This window comes from Rhipicephalus microplus, chromosome 1, assembly GCF_043290135.1.
Source record: "Rhipicephalus microplus isolate Deutch F79 chromosome 1, USDA_Rmic, whole genome shotgun sequence".
Classification (NCBI taxonomy): Eukaryota; Metazoa; Arthropoda; class Arachnida; order Ixodida; family Ixodidae; genus Rhipicephalus; species Rhipicephalus microplus.
Window position 1 is genome coordinate 115,533,089 of NC_134700.1, and position 20,434 is coordinate 115,553,522.

The window sequence follows — 20,434 nt, forward strand, 5'->3', positions numbered from 1 at the left end:
ATTCCGCGGCGCATAGCGTCGCAAATTTTTGCAGACGTGATCATGAATGCCTGATTCACGCATTATACTTGTCAGCTCAAAATTGTCAAACCTGGTGAGTGGCCCTTTATTGAAGGAGCGAAGAAATGTTTTAATGCAATTACTAGCTACACACAACATTCAATGTGGTTAAATTCAGTGAGCCAGTAAAACGCTAGAAGTACAGAAACACACATAGAATATGTCAGTTTCAGTGTTATAGAAAATGCATACGGACGTAATATTTGGCAATATAAGAGATGAACACTACATCAGCTGTCCAAGCCAACAAATAAGCTTCAAAGAATGACAGCACATTCATGGGGTGAATGATGCAAAGCTCAGCAAAGCTTGGTCCACACGCCGCTGCAACGCCACTTCGGCCTTCCATTCTCGTACGCCGGGATCTTGTCAGCGCCGCCGCGCTGCTTCACGGCACGCTTCTGCCTCGGGCGCTCACACATCGGAGCCGCCGCGGCCTTGCGCGCAAGACGCTCTGCAGCATAGGCCATCCGCTGACCTTGTGAGCGCGCGCACACACTAAAGCGGCTTTTGTTTTACTACACCTCAGCCCCAAGTGTACGGCACCACCGATGAACATGCGATCCGATCGCCAACGTCTTCGTGTAATGTCATTCCTCTTTTCTCGTGCGCTTGCACATCGGGATTACGTCTTCGAGTAGGAGCCGCCGCCGCCTTGTGAGCGTAATACTTTTTATCGGCAAACAGGGAATCATCTACTGACCGCGCCCGTCCGTCGTCTGTCTGTCTGCTGGACACATGAATGAACGGACGGATGGACGGATGGAAGCAAGGATGGACGCATGCACGGGTGCATGAATTGACAGACGCACGGGTAAACGAATGGACGCATGGACGGATGAATGAATGGGCGCGTGGACGAACGCAGGGTGGACGCACGAATTGATGGAATGACGCACAGATGTACGCTTGAGAGGACGAATGGACAGACGGACACATAGACGGGTGCACGAACGGACAACCGCACGGATCGACGGACGGTTGAACGGATGGACGCACAGACGGACGTATGGATGGACAAACGCATAGACAAAGGCAGGGATGGAGGCACGAACAGACGTATGGATGGACGTATGCACTGACGGACGCACAGATGAACGCATGAGAGCGTGGACGGACGGACGTATGGATGGATGCACGATTGAGCTGACGCACGGATCGACGGACGGAGGCACAGATGAATGGGTGGATGCAGGGATGGACGTATGGACAGACGGACGGACGCATGGATGGACGGAAGCAAGAACGAACGGACGGTCGGAAGCACGGACGGAATGACGGATGCTCCACACCACTCATCATCATTCACTCCATAGATATGCGGTAATTTTTATTATTTATCATACTAGAAGTAACGTTTTCTAGTATCGTACCACATGAATTTTTCAGCTTATATGCGTTTCGATATATGTACAAGTACCGCCCCCTATAGGCCGTTCAAGAACTAACGAGAGGTGGCTAGATCCCGCTAGATCCAACGCTAGGTCCCGAGTGAACGTTAGCGTTGGACAAATAACTAGGCCCATGGCCATCTGAAATAAACGGCAAAGCTGCAGCGCCTTTCTGAAGGAACAAATATCTGTGACCTCTATTGAGTTGACTAGTTAAAAGTGAGCCTGGCGGCTACGTGCTCGATCTGCCCATATTAGAACTTTTGTATCCACCAATGTAGGACTGTATATGTATATAGGCTTTCTTGTTTTTCTTAATCTTTCTTTGTGAGAATCGAGTGGAAGGGCTAGCCGTCACCAAGCAACGGTGCTGACTCCTTTGTTTACTTTCCATTACAATAAAAACACATCTAAAAAGATTCCACAGCTTCTCCTTAAGAACGGCAACCAAATGGAGAGTCAGAAACGCGTCATGCAAGAAAATGCAGTGACTGAAATATGAGCCACCTCATGCAAGAAGTTTTAAACTGTTAGTACTTAGAAAAAACTTTAATGAAGAATAACACAGAGTGTTAAGCCGGTTCACACCTCATCCTGACTGTCACCTAGAGGACGCTTGAAATCTTTTTTTTCTATGGTAGCGCCATCGAGAGCCGTCCACAAGATGTCCTACCCGTGTCTTCAATCTAAAAAAGGGTTTGGTTGGAGAAACATTCCGTGAAGTCAGTTGTGCCTGTAGAGTCCACAAAAAACTGTGGGGTTTCTGCATTTTCTTCATTTCTGCTGCATCTGTTCAAAAGACGCTGTCAAGAAGAAAGTTCCGCAGCGCAAAAAGGTCTTTTACAGCTCCTTGTATTGTCAAATCAAATACCTTCTCTATTGCCACAAGACCTGGCGCGTCTCAGACCATGTCTGTGTTACAACCTTGGGGTTAAGTTTACGAGCCATGTCCTACCTTCTGAAGCTTCTCTGGTTTTCTGCATCCAGGATTCCTCGAACGTTTTGCCCGATTTCCTTGATGAAGAGCTCAGCGCGGAATATCTAGACATAGATAACATTGTTTTTAGACTGGTGGTCAGTGCTCAATGTGTTACCGCAGGATAATTGACACGCACACTGTGACACTTCTTGAGCTTGCTGTCATTGAAGCCACCCAGTAATTGGGTCCGCATTCACTTGACAAGTGTCATCGTCGACCTAATTTGCAGTTGAGCTTGACGCAGCCATCATTTTCTCTGGGGCCTCGCCGTGGTAGTCTAGTGACTAAGGTACTCTGCTGCTGACCTGCAGGTCGCAGGTTCGAATCCCGGCTGCGGCGGCTGCATTTCCGATGGAGGCGGAAATGTTGTAGGCCCATGAGCTCATATTTGGGTGCACCTTAAAGAAGACCAGGTGGTCGAAATTTCCAGAGTCCTCCACTACGGCGTCTTTATAATCATATGGTGGTTTTGAGAAGTTAAATCTCACATATCAATCAATCAATCTTTTCCTCTGGGGCCTTTTGATATTCTTGGAAAGCACCAGTTATCACTTGTCAGCTGCTCCTTATGGATAGCCAGAGAGATAACGGCCTTCAAAGTGCGCGTGCCATGGTGATCAATACGGCAAAATAAAGATTTTAACATTGCGGTAGATGTGGCGTGCAGTACTGACGCCGCGGGACTGCCACTGTGCCTTTTGTCTTTGCGATTGCCCACAGCAAAGTTTTCACGCGGGAATGCTTGCTGTTTTCAGTTTTCGAGCTGCACTACCATGAACAATAAAAGGCCATTCAGCTCAGCGCCCGACGCGGCGAACGCCTCTGCTGGTGCGCCCGTCGAGCAGGCTCGAGGAACATGTCAAGGTGTGGTCTCGATGTTCTCCAGTGAAACAGGGACCGATGTTATGTGGTAGAGCCTGCTGCAAGATGTCGACGAAGATCGCTAGATATGTACGAGCAGGTACTTTCAGTGTTCCACGGCCATGAATATTCATTTTTGTGGCTTCATACAAGCTTCGCAAACTACGGATGTCATTGGCTGATTTCACGTCATAAAGTGCCGTTCAATGGCACAGAATAATCATTGTTCTATCGCTGAATCAGTCCTTCAACATTACAATGGTGTGGGTAAACCTACTTTGTCGAATTCGGAATGGCGTGAGCAAACCCAGAGTTACTGCTAGTGCGTCACCAAGTAGAAAAGTTCTGATAATAAAATTTTGTGGATGTAGTCAGATCGTTGTTCAGAGTGTTCTATTTATCTGCAGGAGCCTGTCTGATCTTGCGGGAGCATCGTTTTTGAAATTCATTGATTTTGCACTTTCGCTACTGGACGCATGAGGATGGTCTTTCTGAGATTGTTCCAATCGTGATGTTCCAATCGTGTGATTCTACAACTTATCTCGGTAAGCATGCTGACCACATCTTTCTGATATCCCGTTACTGCGGTACACTTTTCGACAACGAAAAGTATGCAGCAATAACAAGATATGTATATGTAGATTCTAAACTTGTGGTGGACACCCACCATGCGTGATTGGCGGGTAGTTTGACAAAAAGGAATATTTATATTTAAATACTAGACAAACAAGTATTTACAGAAATATTGTTTGTTTTTTGTAAATTAGTCGTGACAAACATTTCGATGAATTAGTTCCCACTGAAGGAGCAATGAATGAATAATATTAAGGAAAAGTTTTCAATAGTGTTCATTGGTTTAATGAGGACCTTTCGAAATTGAGGTTATTGGGTAAATCTTTTCAACTGTATAATGAAATTGTGCGCAGCTTCGCGCACTTTCTCGTTGCTGTGCCCTAGAGTATGTGCAACTAGGGATAGTAAATTTGACGTTGTGAAAGATAATCCAAGGATTCGTAACAGAAGTCGTAGTGACACTTTTCGTGATGATGAAAACTTTCCACAAGAAATCCAAAAGTGTTCCACAGTTTCCTATTTTCTACAAAAAGAACAGAGCGGGGAGGCAGTCAAGCCTGCTCTAAAGAAATAAAAATTTATTGGGGAATACGACAGCGTATTCCAGGGGTCGGTTATGACATGAGGACGTTTGCCAGGGTGTCGTTAGATGGCTGAAATCCGGAGAAATTTGAAAGATTGTGTTGAGAATTCGCGCTTCATCATTTGTCTAAGAAATCCAGGCGCTATATAAAGGCTGTTGCAGGGGTAATATTGATGGCTGGTGCATCAAACGCCCCGTTCGCTAGTGCGTCAGCTGTTTCATTTATAGTTATGCCTCTATGCCCGGCACCTACACTAATCACACCTGAGTTAAGTGATTCGGTACTAAGGAGATGAAATCACGTAATAATGTTTACTTGCGGCGCCTTGGAAGCACCGGAGACATTGTAGAAAGGGAAAGATTTACTTAGCCCTAAAGAAACAGAAGCCACACAGGCCATTGCTTCACGAGCGTCTCAGTTAACATTTCAGAAGTGTGAATTGCCGCATGCCGTCAAACTGCAGATCGACAAAGAGTCTGTTATTATTACGGTGGAATTTATTTATGTTGGCAGTTTTCGAAGGGCCACCTGCAGCTAAATATTCTGCAAAGAAGATAGGCGTGAAATCTGGAATTCGGAGCGAAAAGAAGCTGTCTAACACAGGGTAGATTATATCAATGTCACTGATCCGTCGTTCTGGGAAGCGTCCGTCACAATGATGATCTCTGCTTGCATTCCTAGCAGGTAGTCCTGTAAGGTATCTATTCATATATTATTCAGTATTTAGCACGATTAGAGAAAATGTCATCAAAGTCTTCGTTGGATAGAACTTGTCGAGCTACAAACTCGAAGAACCCCCCTGTATTGTACAAACTTGACTTGAGGTGTGTGAAATCTAGGCCAATGACGATAAAAAATAAACCAGGTCGCACAATAAAACTGTTTCTTTACACGTTGAAGGAGATTAAAATGCCCCAAATACGTTTGCACAGCCAATAATCTGAATCCGTGAGGAGTGAGGGAATGCTAGTTTATATATATAAAACGTTATTCGTTACAAATTTAGGTAGCCCTAAGCACATTCGCAGTGCCTGCTTCTCCAGAAGAACAAGAGGACGCAGCCTATAAGCAGGTGCCCCGCAGTATTAGGCACATCCAAATTCTAGAACCGGCCTTAAATACATACAGTATATTTATAATAACGTGGTTTTGGGCATTCCTGATCTTCTGTGGCTTATCAATTGTAAGAAGCCGACTGCCCGAACACCCTTTGCCTTAATATATTTCATTTGGTTTTGCCATACCAGAGAGCTGTTGTATATAATTCCTAGATATTTAATGGTTTGAACTTGTGAAATGGCATCAGTTGTGTATGAGAGATATGTGTACTGGATATTTTATAGGAAATACTAATGATGCACACTAGTTCACGTCTAGAGAAAGGTGAATAACGTCGAGCCAGTGTTTTATTTCAGATAAGTATATTTGGAGTTTTTGATAGAGGGCGTAAATGTCATGAGCTGATTAAAAGAACGCGATATCATCAGCATTGATGATACCCTTTATACGTCATACCCAGCATACCCTTTAGCATACCCTTTATACGTCTGCTACCCTTCAGCATACCCGATCTGCTACCCGATCAGCATACCCTTTATACATCTGAACATTCTTATTACACGGGATCGAGCTTATTAAGATATTGAAAAGTACTGGACGCAGAACAGCACCCTGGGAAACTCCTTTTTTCTGTTTACAAGTACTTGAAGAAATGCAATCTTGTGAACAGTAAAACTTTCTATTTCGTTTAAATTCCGTAGTCCACGCTTCTAAATAATCTGGCAAATTGATATATTAGACAGCTGACTAGTAAACTATGTTCGCCACTATCATACGCTTTTGTGAAGTCTAGGGTGTTCTGCCCTTGACGTCGCGCAAGGTGTCTGCGACTCTCTAGGCCTATGTGAGCTAGCCATATAGAACGTCTCTGCCTGAATCCAATTTGACATGGGCGAAGAATCTTTTCTTTGTCCACAAATTTCATCATGCGAGCGTGCACTACTCTTCATAGCATTTTTACAAATTAGACCCTGTGTCTCTGTGTGCTTGCGCAAAAATTCCAAGATAGATATGTTCCCACTTGGCCAAAATCACAGTTTTGAATCATTTCACGTAACTCTACCGTTGTCCTTATAAGGCATTATTCTCACCTTCAGCAACTTGACATACTTGAAGGCATAAAGGATGTTTGGTAACTTCAAATTCAAGTCCACCCCGCCTAGGTTGGCCGCTCTCAAGATCAATGCAACAGACCTAATGAATCTGAAAACAAGCAAGAAACTTCAATCTACTTGTTGAGTAAGAGCTTTTGCCATGAAAATGTTCAACGATTAGCTTTACGGGATCTTCATTGTGTGTGCACATAGGAATGAGGCTATGTAGCATTTGTAATCTACTTGATTCTGCAGTAATTCCTAAGAGTTTCATGATTTGTTCTTTACGATTACTAGAACTTAATTGATGCAAGTTCTGTGTGCGGCGAACGCGTTTCCTGTCATCTAACTACGCGGTAGCACACTAGTGACTCTCGCTCAGATATTGACTACGGCTGCGCACAACGAAGTATGCGTACAGATAAAAAGAATAATGACAGCAGACTCTTTTTTAAAAATGGCTACACTGTGTTTTTTTTTATTCACCACAATATTAAGTTCTAATGTGTGAATAAGTGGCCATGTCACTTGATTCCTCGGTTCAAATGCTTGCGCTGTCAAGCATTTTCAGTGCCTTACGTATAATTCACAAAACAACTCACTACGCAACTACGAAAACTACTGTTCCTAATCAACATGGTTTGTAGAATATTATTTCAATTCAGTTTGAGTGATGCTAATATTAACGTTCGCCATGAAGGCGTGGTAGTGACCCACCAAAACCTGCGTGCACATAGCTACTGCAAGGGCAGGTAAAAATATGCGCCAACTTTCAACATAAGCTTTTGTGAAAAGTTGCAAGATTTCGACGCTATACGTAAATATTATCAAGTTACACTAAGAAATGCGATAAGACTAAGCAAAACTGATGACATAACTAAAAAGCACACCAACATTGTCTAAAATAATGAGTCAAGGCATGTATGGTGGAAAGCACGTGTGTGAACCCAGACACTTCCAAATTTTCATTTATGGAAACAAGAAAGGCTTGTTCACGAAAGAAGTGCTTCCTCTTTCCAATAACGTGGCGTCTGCAATGATGACAGCATGGTAATGCGTTTGTGCCCTGCAACTGCGCATTGAGATTTCCAATGACGGCCACACGTGTTGTCATGTATTGAAAAAAAAAAAACGTTTTTCCTTAGGCATTATTTTCTGCACTCCCGAAGATCATTAATCACGCTCCTGCTCATCAAAACCACAAACAAAAAAACAAGGCAGTGGGATACTGAACACGACCACTCACACAGATTTATGGATCCTTAGGGGGTCGGAATACACGTTAATAATTTCTTTTCTGAAAATGACTGCTGCTTTTTTAAGGCATAAAGTTGTGCTGGAAATAACACACTCAAACATCATAACACCTTTCAATCTTGCTAGCCCACCAGAAAATTTGCATTTAAGCAAAAAACTTGGCGGCGTATCCAAACAGTGAATGTTGATGATGTAGTGTGGTTAGTTAATGAGGTGCATAATGTTTATGTTACAGACGTACAGATTAACCGATAGACGGATGGACAGATGTACAGGCAAATGGACAGACGGACGCATGAGCGGACATACAGATACAAGGACAGATAAACTAATTAGTGTACGAACAGAATATGCTCTATTTTAAACCTATATGCGCGCTATGGACGCTTGGTGTACGGTGCATGTAATACCTGCGTTTGCGTCCGATAGGAAGCTACGAATACGCCGTGAACAGCCATAGTCAAGTTTGGGATAATGGAGGTATTGCCGATGGTTCAGTTGACCACGACGACACATTGAAGGACTGCAGGCCCGGTTTCTCAATTCCCGGCAAACTTCAGTTTATTTAAACACTAACGCTTATTTGTAATCAGAGGCCATTGTGGCCACTAAAACGGCCGCACAGTAAGCATTCGGCTGTATTAACATAGACGTTACTTGCCGAGACCTTCATGTACTGCACACATCCAAGCAACTTCACAATGCCGAAGCATACCCTCGATCAGAGTTGGCGCCAAGTGCGACATCTGTGCACGCTTCCCGATCTCGTACTCGAGCACTCAGCTCTGCCCCTCTCTATTTCTTTCCATTAAATACCTCCCGCCTCATCTGAGACCACCTCGTAAGACAAACCCCATTTTGATGCTCTCCCGATGCAGCAAACAACTCTCATTCACTTAGAAACATGTCCCAGCCTCTGCGTTTTCACACTTTGCTGTCCTCATCCTCCAAGAAATCAGCTAAACAAGAACTTCGTCATTTTGTCCACGTAGAGCTTAAAAATACTTTCGCGCAACAACAGGCCTAGCCGGACAGCCGGTTGGCTGTCGGCAATTAGTACACAAAATACTGCCGTATGTACACACTTACTGTGACAGCACAGCACCACATTATCCTGTCAGTAGCGGTGTCGCGACAGAGATTACTTGTTTGTCAGACTGACTCACGGTGAGAACGCTTCCGCTATGCATGTGACTCACCAGCGCCAGGGGCGGTGAAGAAAAGGTCATGGGGTTGGCGCGTGCAGAGGTGATTGGCTTAATACCACGTAGGGGCAGCCACTTTTCATTATCATTCCTTTTCATCACGTGACCTCTACCGACTGGCCATTCTTCGGTTGCCCCAAAGATAACGAAGCTAATGAGAGCCGGGAGCCTTGTTTTTTAATAAGAGCGAGTTGTTCGTGCTACTGCGTTCTACAGGTTGCTATATTCTGCCACAACGCTAATATCACCGACCTTTGCAAAGCTAAACGCACTGGAAATGGTTGTGCCATCGCTTTGTGTACACGGAAAATCTATGAGAGTTGCTATGTTGCATTTACTAAGCTTTGCTACTACATTATTTACTTTGGGCTAGTAGTAATGTAATATTGCCCTGCTAGTTACTCTTACCACAAAACCTCTCTGGGGGTAAGAAAATGTGAAATATTTTCTTTATTGTCATGCAGTTCAGTGCCACTAATGCGCATTTTCCACTTGTTTTTCTCCCTTTCTGACCTTTAAACTTGTTGTGTGAAGGCTGTCTCTACTGTGCACGAAGAATAGTTACATCTCTTTTTCATGTTGTGCATCGTGTCATGAAGCCATAACCGCCTGATGTACACAAATACTGTTGAAAAAGCCATAAAAACACTCAATCTTGCCATCATGTTTAATACTTTGCCCCTCCGAATCAGAGAATTGAAAGCAGTGGGCATATTTTGTACGAAATCAGCGAAAGGTGTGTGCATATGTGACTATACGTTCAAATAATGAAGAGCTTTCTACCGTACCTTTGTCTGCTGGAAACACTCCACAGCATTTCTTTGATGTTGACAGCATCACACTTTATTGAAATCATTAACTTCAGTGTGGGCTTGCGCTCCCGGAGAGCTACGAATGATTTGAGAGCCTCGTGGCCATCTATGGGATGGAGGTCCATAGTAGAGTTTCTTCTCACTGTAGCGAATCCCATGATAACGTGAGTGCAGAGATCCGTATCCACCTTGTCTATGGGCAATGTATCTCGTGGTATTGCTGATCTATCCAAATAGCACACGTGACTGAACGTACCTATGTAGAGAAAGAGAAACCGTAAGCTACACGAGCCTTTGCTACCTCAATATCGTTAGTCGTAGACACAAACACGAAAATATTGCGTTCAAGCACCATTGACCTTGAATGGGCCATGATGGAGACATTTATGCTACATCTGATACAGTGCAAATTAGATCTAAAATATTAAATGGGTTGATGTAGCAGTGGTATCAAAAGTCTGGGATATATCGGGTATATGCTATTTTTTGTGCCTAATTTAGAATTTTTTGGTTGCCCATATAAGGGAAAGCCGAGTGTGGGCTGTGCTTCTTAGAACGTAGTTTTAGTAGCTTTTAAATGGATTTTAGTGATGTCGTAAATGAGCTTCAGTGGTGACATAACATCAGATACCAGGTAAAACAGAAGGGCTATTTTCTTTTTATTAAGGGATGTATCGTCCAAACTGACTGCATGACAGAAGTCACCTTCCGGCAGGATTTTACCAATATTGCCGAAAACCCTGCTATGGGACGGACTTTTAAATACTCCTACAAGCATCGTCTTATTTAGAGATTGTGTTTCTACGAATATATCTTCTTAGCCGTCCGCAATGCGGATAGTAAAAGAAGTCTTCAGTAAGAGCACAACTATAAGTTGATATACCACCATTAAATAGATCTTTAAAGACCCGTTTTTTGCACGAATTAGCATATTGGCGCTCTTTTGTCATGCATGCACGGACATGCATGAACCACCGTGAACTGAAATTTCAAGTGGAGCCATCATATGTCAGAACTGCGATGAAAAATGCAACGCTCTAAATGATAATCGCGTTTGGTGCAAACATTGCTTCAGTAACCTCGAGGGCTTCCAAAACTTAACGTGTTATACTTGGAGCGATAGCCACCCGACTTCATTTCTCAAGAGCTCTACAGCATTCATCTTCTATCCATCCGCACTCCTGCTTCCGCTTTTGCAATGTCAGTAATCTCATCAATTCAGCATGTGCGGTCGCGCTCATCAGTCCTATCCAGTTGCGCGTTGCGTTGAGTTTGTGTCGGGATTCATAATACTATACAGAAGAAGCTGTGAAGAAGTTCACTGCATTTAAAACATATAGGCTCTATCAAATGCAAGTGAGTTTTGGTTGAGTGACTGTTATACCAACGTTCGGTATAGTGCCGTTAGATTGCCGTTGGTGTTGTGACTGGCGCCGGAGCTGACGAGGGAGCGGCGCTCTTTGGATCTTCAAACAAGTAGCCGAAAGGCCGGCTGCTTATGACCGCCAGGCATTGTCTGTCCTAGCCGGAGGGTGAGACGTCGCGTCGCCGCGACGCCGTAAGCCGTTCGAGACAGGAAAACGAGTGCAGCATCTTACTTGGAAGAGACCACGGCGGCCACCGCGAATCTCCCCTCTAATTAACAGAGCAGTTTGGGGGACCCTTCGAAGTATGCTGTCATGAGTTTGGGACCCCTCGACCAGCGGCACACACACGACAAGGAAGAGCCCCGCTGGCGCCACCTTGGACTACAGAGTCACGCCTCAATATCGGACGTTCACATGGGTGGTACATGCTCGTCCCCCTCGCCAGTTGTGTGTGATCTGTCCTTGGACAGTACCATCTGAACATGTTCGCTGATATATGGATCTGGGGAGCACATACCCTTTATAATGAGCCACCCGGCCCATTCGAAGGAGCGCCATGTAGAGGAATGCCAGATTCGAAAGCTCGCCATGTAAGAAAGAGCTCGTCATGTACGAGAGCTCACCTTGTATATAATGTAAATAAACCCTCTTCAAGTCTCCCTTCCTCCTCCCTCAACAACTTCATCCCGGACCTCCGGTGCCTGCTAACCGCGGTCGCAACAACGAAGAGTTATATTCCCAATGGAGAGATGTACACCTCGTCTTGCGAGTGGAGTGCTCTCGGAACGTGTTTTCTTCAATTCTGAAGGGACATACAGATTACTGAGATGTGCAATTACTTTTGTTTTGATTTACGGATTCGGTATAAAGGGCAGGCTACTGTCATATCTGAAGGTAAGTAACTTTGATTGCCTTTTACTATCTATTCCAGTCACCAAGAATAATAGTATAACAGCCAAATAAATGTGTTGCTTTGTGTCACGAACTACTTGTGCCACATGTCTCAGCACTGTGAAACTGCTTCATTATTACTGAATAAATTATTTAGCTGTTGTAACGTAAACGTAGACCATAGTTTTTGTTCGTGTTAGAACGCACATGAACAAAGCTATTTTTATTATAGTCGACCTGCATTCACTGATATGACCGCATGGGACATTCATTGACTGCTCGATAGATATATTTTAGATATGTATATTAGCTGTACTGTTCATGCCGTAGAAGAAGTTTGAAAATACACACTTATGTCACGTGATTTTGGGGTCCGTGCAACAAATTTGTGGATAAGAGAACCTTGATGACCACGTCCCTCGCACAGACAGGTAGGCTTATGAGGAGGGTCGAGATTGGCTTTTCTGTAGCGAATATTTCAGGGCATGATGATAAAAGACGCTTTTCAAGAGAAGGTGTTTGGTGGTTTTTCTCGGGGTTCAGATGACGCTTCGCCTTGGCCGTCTCGACACATGCGTTGAATCATGAGGCATATGTTTTGCCTTCTCATTCGATATGCTCCTTTCCCTCGAAACCCGGCTACTCATGCAGAATTGAAAGATTTTCAAACACGTTGCTCAGGCCTGGTAACCTATAGTTCGCTCACACTATGTCGTATTACAGTGAAATCGGGTTTCGCCTTTTTACGCGGTCATCTATAAGGTATTGATAAATATAACAATCTTCTTCTTACTCCTATTTTTCGCAGTTTGTAGTTACTCTAGATATTTTAAAGAACTGCTACACAAACGAAATTATGACATTTTCATTTATGAGATCATTTGCTCTTTTTGTTGTGAATAGAGATAGACGTCCCCACGATTCCGGCCCACGAGCAGGAGGCGTGCTTTCCCGCACGGTGGGGGCGGGGCCCCACGTCACTCTATGCGACCGGAGAGCAAAACGATGATAACTCTTCTCTCTTTCTGATTTTTTCATTGCTTTCACGGTTTCAAGTAGCAAATGTATGAACCTTTCTTCGGCTGGAGTTACAGTATCGTCGTTGCGATAGTGCGAGTTCCCTAGCTTATTAAAAGATAATGAATGCACAGCGCCTATGGGCGCTCTTGGAAATATTGGCTGTTTTACCGCGTTTGAATCGCTGCCCCGGAGACGGGCTTAAAGATATCCAATTGCTTTCTGGGATTTAGGTACTGGCATATGTCTAGTTTATGATGGTATAGAGCGTGCTTGAATCGCGTGGTAAAGAAATTTTCCCTGGCCAGTTTTGTTCAGGGTGCGACAGCCGTCAAGCCCACGTAGCTCCATCTAGCGTTGAGATGGTGTACCCTCCAGTGCCACGTAAAAATAAATTAGGGTGCGCGTAAAAAGAGAGCATTCTTATGGAAGGCACATTCATAACCTCGTGAAACTATATTTAGGGTTCGTTGAGGTAAAGATCGATACTATAGCACATCGATGGGGTATTTAAAAAAAACAAAGTGCGCGTTTCCGAACATTCATTGTATGTACCACATAGACCCCTGAATTAGCAGCACATTCTCAAGTTTTACAGCTTACAAGGTAATTACAGTTATCTACTGATTGGTTAATCAGTGCTAATTAACTAACGCATCACTAGTCAGGCTTTGAAATTGCGAGTAATATTCACCAGGCGCGATATTATGGACGCTGGTATGAACTCGTCATCCGCGTCCCTTAAATCCAGCATATCTCAGGGATCCGTCCTCGGGTCTCTTTTCTTTCCGGTTTATATCAATAATTCCACCCGTGATACCCAGCAAAGCTAAAGCTTTTTGCAGGTGCCTGCGTGCTTTAATGTAGTGAACGCTTCCAGCGACCAGGTTCTTTTAAATAATTCTTCTTCTAAGATTCAACATTGGTGCGCAAAATGACAGATGACCGTTAACGCGAGAAAAACTTTGGCGATAACCATAACCCACAAAAAAGGTCCATTAAAATATCAATACAACCTCGGCAATCAATTCTTGTCCTTTGTCTCACATTATACGCACCTTGGTTTTGTCATCACATCTGATTTAAGAATGAACGAACATGAGTCTTATACTGAGAAAAAGGCTTTGAATATACTGGGCTACCTAAGATGGGCACTCGCTAAGGCATGCAGTGAACCTAAAGGACCTCATGTGAAACGTACGTAATACCAATACTAGAAAATTTATCGGCTGTCTGGGACGCGCACACGCAAGCTAACACAGATAATATTAAATTATTACAGCGAAAAGCTCTAAAATTCATTTTTAATGCCCAAAAGTGAGACATATCCGTCAGTTCTTCTGGAAAGCACTAAACTGCAGACCCTGGAGTGGAGACGTTATCATGAAATAAGGAAGCTGTTCTATCTCATATGTTATAACAAGCTGGCAGAAGAATAAAACTAATTATATCGCACCAATCTTGCGCCACGAAACGCGTGCCTCCAATCTTGAAAGAGTGACTGAGCCCCCATATACAAGTACAATTTTTTTCCCGAACAAGCGGAAACTGGAACAATTTGCCACCAGATGTTCTTCAAACTGTCGATCTCAACTAGTTTTTTCGTGCGTTAGCTCTTTCACATGGCTCATAACTACACCTTCATATATATTACAGTGCTGTTCATTTTAATACCTGTCTTGATCAGACTGATTGCTTGAGATTCAAAGCCTCGCTTCTGCACGATTATTCAATGCTTCGATTCTGCAAAGTCTCCCTTTTTAACATTGTCGGCTTTCTTTTTGCTACAGTTGGTATTTGAGTTCTTTTATGGGCGAAGCTCCTTATAACGGCACCCGTTCGTCCCCCGTAGTATGTAACAAGTATAAAATTTTGACCTGCAAGGTGGTGCCGGGGAGAGACTTCTTCTGTGCGTTGTTGAACAATAAAAAATAGCGCTCAATGTACATGACAATGACTGCTAATGGGGAATGAGAGACAGGAGCATTCGGCTTTTAGTTAACGCGCAGGTTGCGATCACAATTAGCAGCCATTGACATGTACATTGAGCACTATCTGACAAGAAAGGGTTGCTACGTTATACTCGCTGGGTGTAACCTCCTTAGCTTTAGAAAGGTTTAGCGCGCGTTGAGCCGCAGTGCCATGAATAAATTGAACTTGTATATACCATGAATGAACTCGATGTGGTTAAAAATGGGAAGTAGATACGAAGCGCAAGCCGTAATAAAGTAAACGCCGAATTCTCCGCCTCTCATTTCCCATTAGCAGCCATTGGATTGTACATTGAGCACTAATTGACTGAAAATTTGCTACGTCATACTCGCTGGGCATAACATCCTTGGTTTTCGAAAGGTTTAGCGAGCGTTCGGCCGCAGTGCCATAAATACAGTGAACTAGTATATACTATAAACTCGAGGTGGTTAAAGGTGGGAAGTGGACCCGAAGCGCAAGCCGTAAGAAAGTGTGCGTGTGCCACCTCTCGTTTAGTCCTTGGAATGTCCGCTGGATGGCGGTGCTTCTATATGGGGAATATATGATGAAAAGATGCGACATGGTGGTACTTGGAGTGTTGAATAGATGGACGAACGGACACATAGACAGATGCATGGATGGACGCATGGACGGACGCAGGGGCGGCTGCATGGACGAACGCAGAGACGGACGCACGAACAGACGCACGCACGGACGGGCTTATGGACGCATGGATGGTCACACTGACGGACGCATGGACGGACGGAAGCAAGAACGAATAGACGGATGAATTCTTCGCCCCACTCTCACTTGCTCACTCCGTAGATATGCTGCCATTTTTTTTACTTTTTACCCAAACAACATAACCTAGTGGGCACTCTTTTTATAGTTTTCGTTTTGCCCTTGGGACTGTGAACCGTATTTCATGTCATTTCTTTTTTTTAATCATCGCGCTTTCGTTCAAAACTATATCAACTGCTGTACCTCCTACACATTGTTGCGTCCACTGCGCTACACACCCCTGCCCAAAGTCCGGCACTTGACTGGCAGTTTTTCTCTAAAATAAATAACAAGTCTATGAATAAATAAATCCACTTACTCTTTTTTATGAGGCGACTCTCCAATTTTAACGATATAAATTTTAAAAATGTTCATGGAAGTGAGTTATAAGAAACAGATATAATGCTGAAAGGGAGGGACGTTAAATTTTTAGGAACAAATAACCCTATTTGCACTGTGTAATGTCAACGGTAGCCGGAAAAACAAGCGTCCGTAAGAGGGAACTGAGTTTATTACTTTCAACAAAGGCATTTGTGCGCAGCATAGTCCAAATGGTCCAAGCCCTGGCTTTCGAGTTAGCTGTGGGCCATAAAAGGGATGAGGAGTACAAAGGAGAGGCAGCCAGTGCACAGGCCCACTGATTGCCCCGACAGTCCGCAACCCCCTGCGCGCGGCGTCAAGTATCATGGGGTGGAGGTCAGGTGGAGGGCAGGGTGCATCCCTGCAGCTGGCTGGATGCGGGAATGCACGGTTTAAAGCCCCTCCATGCGTTTTTCGGTAGAAGGTGCGATGGAGGGGCTTTAGCTTCAACAAGCCAAAATCTCCTGCCATTTTTTTACGATGGGCGCCGTTCATTCGGGCATTCCATGAAACTGGCGGGTGACCACTGGTTGTCCTTTGTGGAGTTGCCGGCAACGCGAGGCGTCTTCCTTATGTGGCGTGACCTTTCAAGCTGGTTCTGGCAGAATGGCTGAGATGTGCGTTCGCAGCTCGCAAGAAAACATGATATACTCCGGTACCTGGCCCGTCTGGCTCGTTGCAAGTTGCTTGAAAAAAAAGCGTGCAATGCGCCGCTGTAATGACCCCGTACTTGCAAGAGCACGTTTTAGCTCTACCACGTAGCGTTTGGCCTGTCCGTTTGTGGCTTGGTGGTTCGGACCAGATTTCCCCACTGTGATGCAGTTGTCACTCGTAGGGTTTCTGTATTTTGGCTGACACGAATGCGATTCCGTTGTTTGAAACCACCTTGTGGGATAATTCGAAAGTTTCGAACAACAGGCGCAGGAAATCGATGGCATCTGTCGATGTTGTTTTGTTCACTTGGTGAATTTCAACCCATTTACTGTAGGCATCCGAAATTACCAAGAATGTGTGCCAAGGTGTGCTTGGTCTTCCCTAGTCCAGTGCTGGAGCTCATGTCGGAGCGCGTTCATTTAAGTGGCGGGCTGAGGACTCTGCCGCTATCTCGGTGCCCTTGCCGATTCCCGGTCACCACATGTGGCTGCGGGTGCACTTCATTGTGGTCATTCCTAGGTGTCCGCCATGAATGAGAGCGATTGCTCGTTGTCGAAGTGGCCCATGAATGACAAATTGTGATCCCAATTTGATACAACCACGATAACAATTGAACTCCATTTCTTTTTTGTTAAAAGCGTTGAAGTTCTCATTCTTGAAGTTTTCAACTCTGCCCTCCATCAGGGGGTTGTACAGCTTGAACAATGTTGGGTCATCTTGCGTGGCCATTGTGACTTCGCCGACCGTTAGTAGGGGGAGGGGCGCTATTTAGCGCTTCGAACATGAGCGCGCAGCCAACTTGAGGTGTATCCTGAATGGTTTCGCTGAGGGGTAAGCGGCTCAGTGCGTCGATGTTAGACAGTACATTACGGCGTAGACTTATGCTGACATCTTAATGCACCATCGGACCATACGAGGCGAAAATGGGTCTGGAATCTGCTTCTGGGGCTCTAGGATACTCAGGAGTGGCCTGTAGTCAGTCAGAACAGTCACATGTCTGCCCGCGATGTACTGATGAAAATGCGTAGCTCCATGGACAATGGCCCGTCCTTCGGGATACACCTGAGAATAATTTAGTTCCACAGGGGCTAACGTGCGGAAAGCGAATGCTATCGCAGGGTTTTCCAGGTTGGTTTTGGTTTTGTTCCACCGCAAAAAGTTCCATAACGTTTCCATTCCATAACGAAAAAAAAATTCCCTAACGGTTCGTAATGGTTTTTATTTATCTGCAAAACATTAAAGGTAAATCAACTATAAAAACATAAGGTTTTTCCTTTAAGAGCCCGGGACCACACTAAAATACTTGCGCTTCCTAAGGAAAGCGCAAGTAGCTTTACCGTGGGTTCGTAACCAAATAACGCAAACCAGTGCTTTTCGAAGTTATCGTATTTGGTTCTCTGAAGAGTGCATTAGAAATATTTTGAACAGGCTCAATGTTTGGGTATGTGTGTGTGTGTGTGTGTGTGTGTGTGTGTGTGTGTGTGTGTGTGTGTGTGCGTGTGTGTGAGTGTGTGAATAGTGCGAGCATGATCTCAGAAGCAGCCCGTCATCCAGGGTATTCTCTCACATGCGCGACCACTGTTCTGATCAAGCAAACTTCTGGGCGGTCTGTGTGAAAGGTATACGAAAGCCCGATTGAATAAATGCAAACGTCTTTGGTTGACACTTTTTTTGTTTTCAACAATATTTGGACACACTTTTACTTACGGATACCTGCCCTACAGATACGCACTGATTCTGTGTCCTTAGTTATGCAGGGTGTTGCTCACGTTGCATGACCTCAGTTGTTCCGGATCGCCAAGTTTTCCCGTGAAACAACCCCCCCCCCCCTTTTTTTTTCGCTCAGTAGTTTGCTTGGCGGAAGAATAATCATTATTGCGGGAGCAGGTTTTTCTTGCTGGAGTGCCGGTGTGTGGACAAGTGTGGAGGAGTCAGAATCGTGCGCGAGTTGGATACGCGGGAGGATTCCGGCACTGCTTTCGGCAGAGATAACCACAGCATGCATCCAGTGACCCAGTGCTTTCATTTTGAACTCGCTCGCTTCATATAAGGCGTTAAGTTGGCTGCTCTACGTCTCATCATATTTCGGTTCTGGTTTTACTGCACATTTGCTATTGAACATTCTTTTTTGTGTGTATTCTCTTTCTATGGTGTGCCTAGGTGTTCCATTCACTTGTGCTGTTACCGATGAAACGGGCACACGGCAGAGGTTTTCTTACATGATTTATTTCATTACAATAATATAGTGAGATGAGCAATGCGTGCGTGTGGGTGTGTCTATCCTCACTATATGTAAAGTTTATTGGATCTTGTGGCACCACTCAAGCCTCGTGATGTTTTTCAGGCCACGTGAAGTAGTTTATTCGTGTTTTAGGCCCGTAAGTTATCACTGAAATATTTTGGATTTCTACTTGAAGCTTATCAGCAATGTGATTGCCGGGCATGTGTTGCAAATGACTAACGTTTTATTTCGAATCAACTTGACCTTATTATTTTTTTTTTGTGAATGCGAGAAACTTAGGGGGAGGAGTGGCTTTACTGTTAGTACCATCGATTGATTGATTTGTAGGGTTTAACGTCCCAAAACAACCATATGATTATGAGAGACGCCGTAGTGGAGGGCTCCGGAAATTTTGACCACATGGGGTTCTTTAACGTGCCCCCAAATCTGAGCACACGGGCATGTTAGTACCCTCAGTTCCGCGTTTTCGCCGGGCCATCTAACATTATTTTTGTTTTCTTCGGGCCTCTCTTTATTCATACTTTAACGTGTCTTTCTTTTACATCTCCAGATTTTCTTTCATGAATCATCGCCGGCATCACTAAAAAGCGCGATATTGTCCGCAAAACTGAAGTAACAAAGATGTTATACGTTAGGCCTTATTATTTTGTTTTCGTTCTAGTTCTCTATTATTACGAAAGTGCCGCGAATACAATTGAAGAGATTCTAACTTTTTTGAGCGCATTACCGATCATGACTTTCTTGCTTTTCTTGAGGCATGCGGTGGTTGTGGGATCGTTCAGAAGCATGTTATAATCTGTTACGTAGCCTAGGCTCCTAGGAATATAAGTATTGCTGTTGCCACTTTCTTTTATTATATTGGTATATAGTATTGGTATATTATATTGGCATATATATATATATACATATATATGAATATATATATATATATATATATATATATATATATTTATATACAACGTTTAAGCAAATAATCGTAATTGAACATTTATACAAATCGATTGTGAAAATAGTGGTCAACTTCACTGAACAGAACACGTTTTTTATTTATTCTTGCATTTCTTTTGGAGGTCGTTCATCTGTGGAGTGCAAATTCTATAAGCTTAAATGTAAGCATTTTGACTGAAATCTTTTGGGCTCGGTAGAAGATTTAGGAAGTTGGGAAGTTCTTAGAGGGCCTGAGGTTTCAGGAACGACTTGGTAACTTCCTCAGGATCTGTCTGTGTTTGTCACAAAACATATCTGTGTCTTGTTTTGCCAAAGCTGCGGCTTTCCGT

At 44.0% G+C, this 20,434-nt stretch overlaps 1 protein-coding gene across 1 annotated transcript in view; it reads right to left on the reverse strand.

Moving 5' to 3' along the window:
* LOC119178219 (acidic mammalian chitinase-like) overlaps positions 1-20,434 on the reverse strand; it is a 123,443-nt gene that overhangs the window by 48,137 nt on the left and 54,872 nt on the right. The window contains exons 3-4 of the mRNA XM_037429412.2: positions 9,852-10,131; positions 6,599-6,710 (exon numbers count right to left, since the gene is read on the reverse strand). Coding sequence (XP_037285309.2) covers positions 6,599-6,710; positions 9,852-10,131 — 392 coding nt within the window. The remainder of the gene's footprint in view (positions 1-6,598; positions 6,711-9,851; positions 10,132-20,434) is intronic.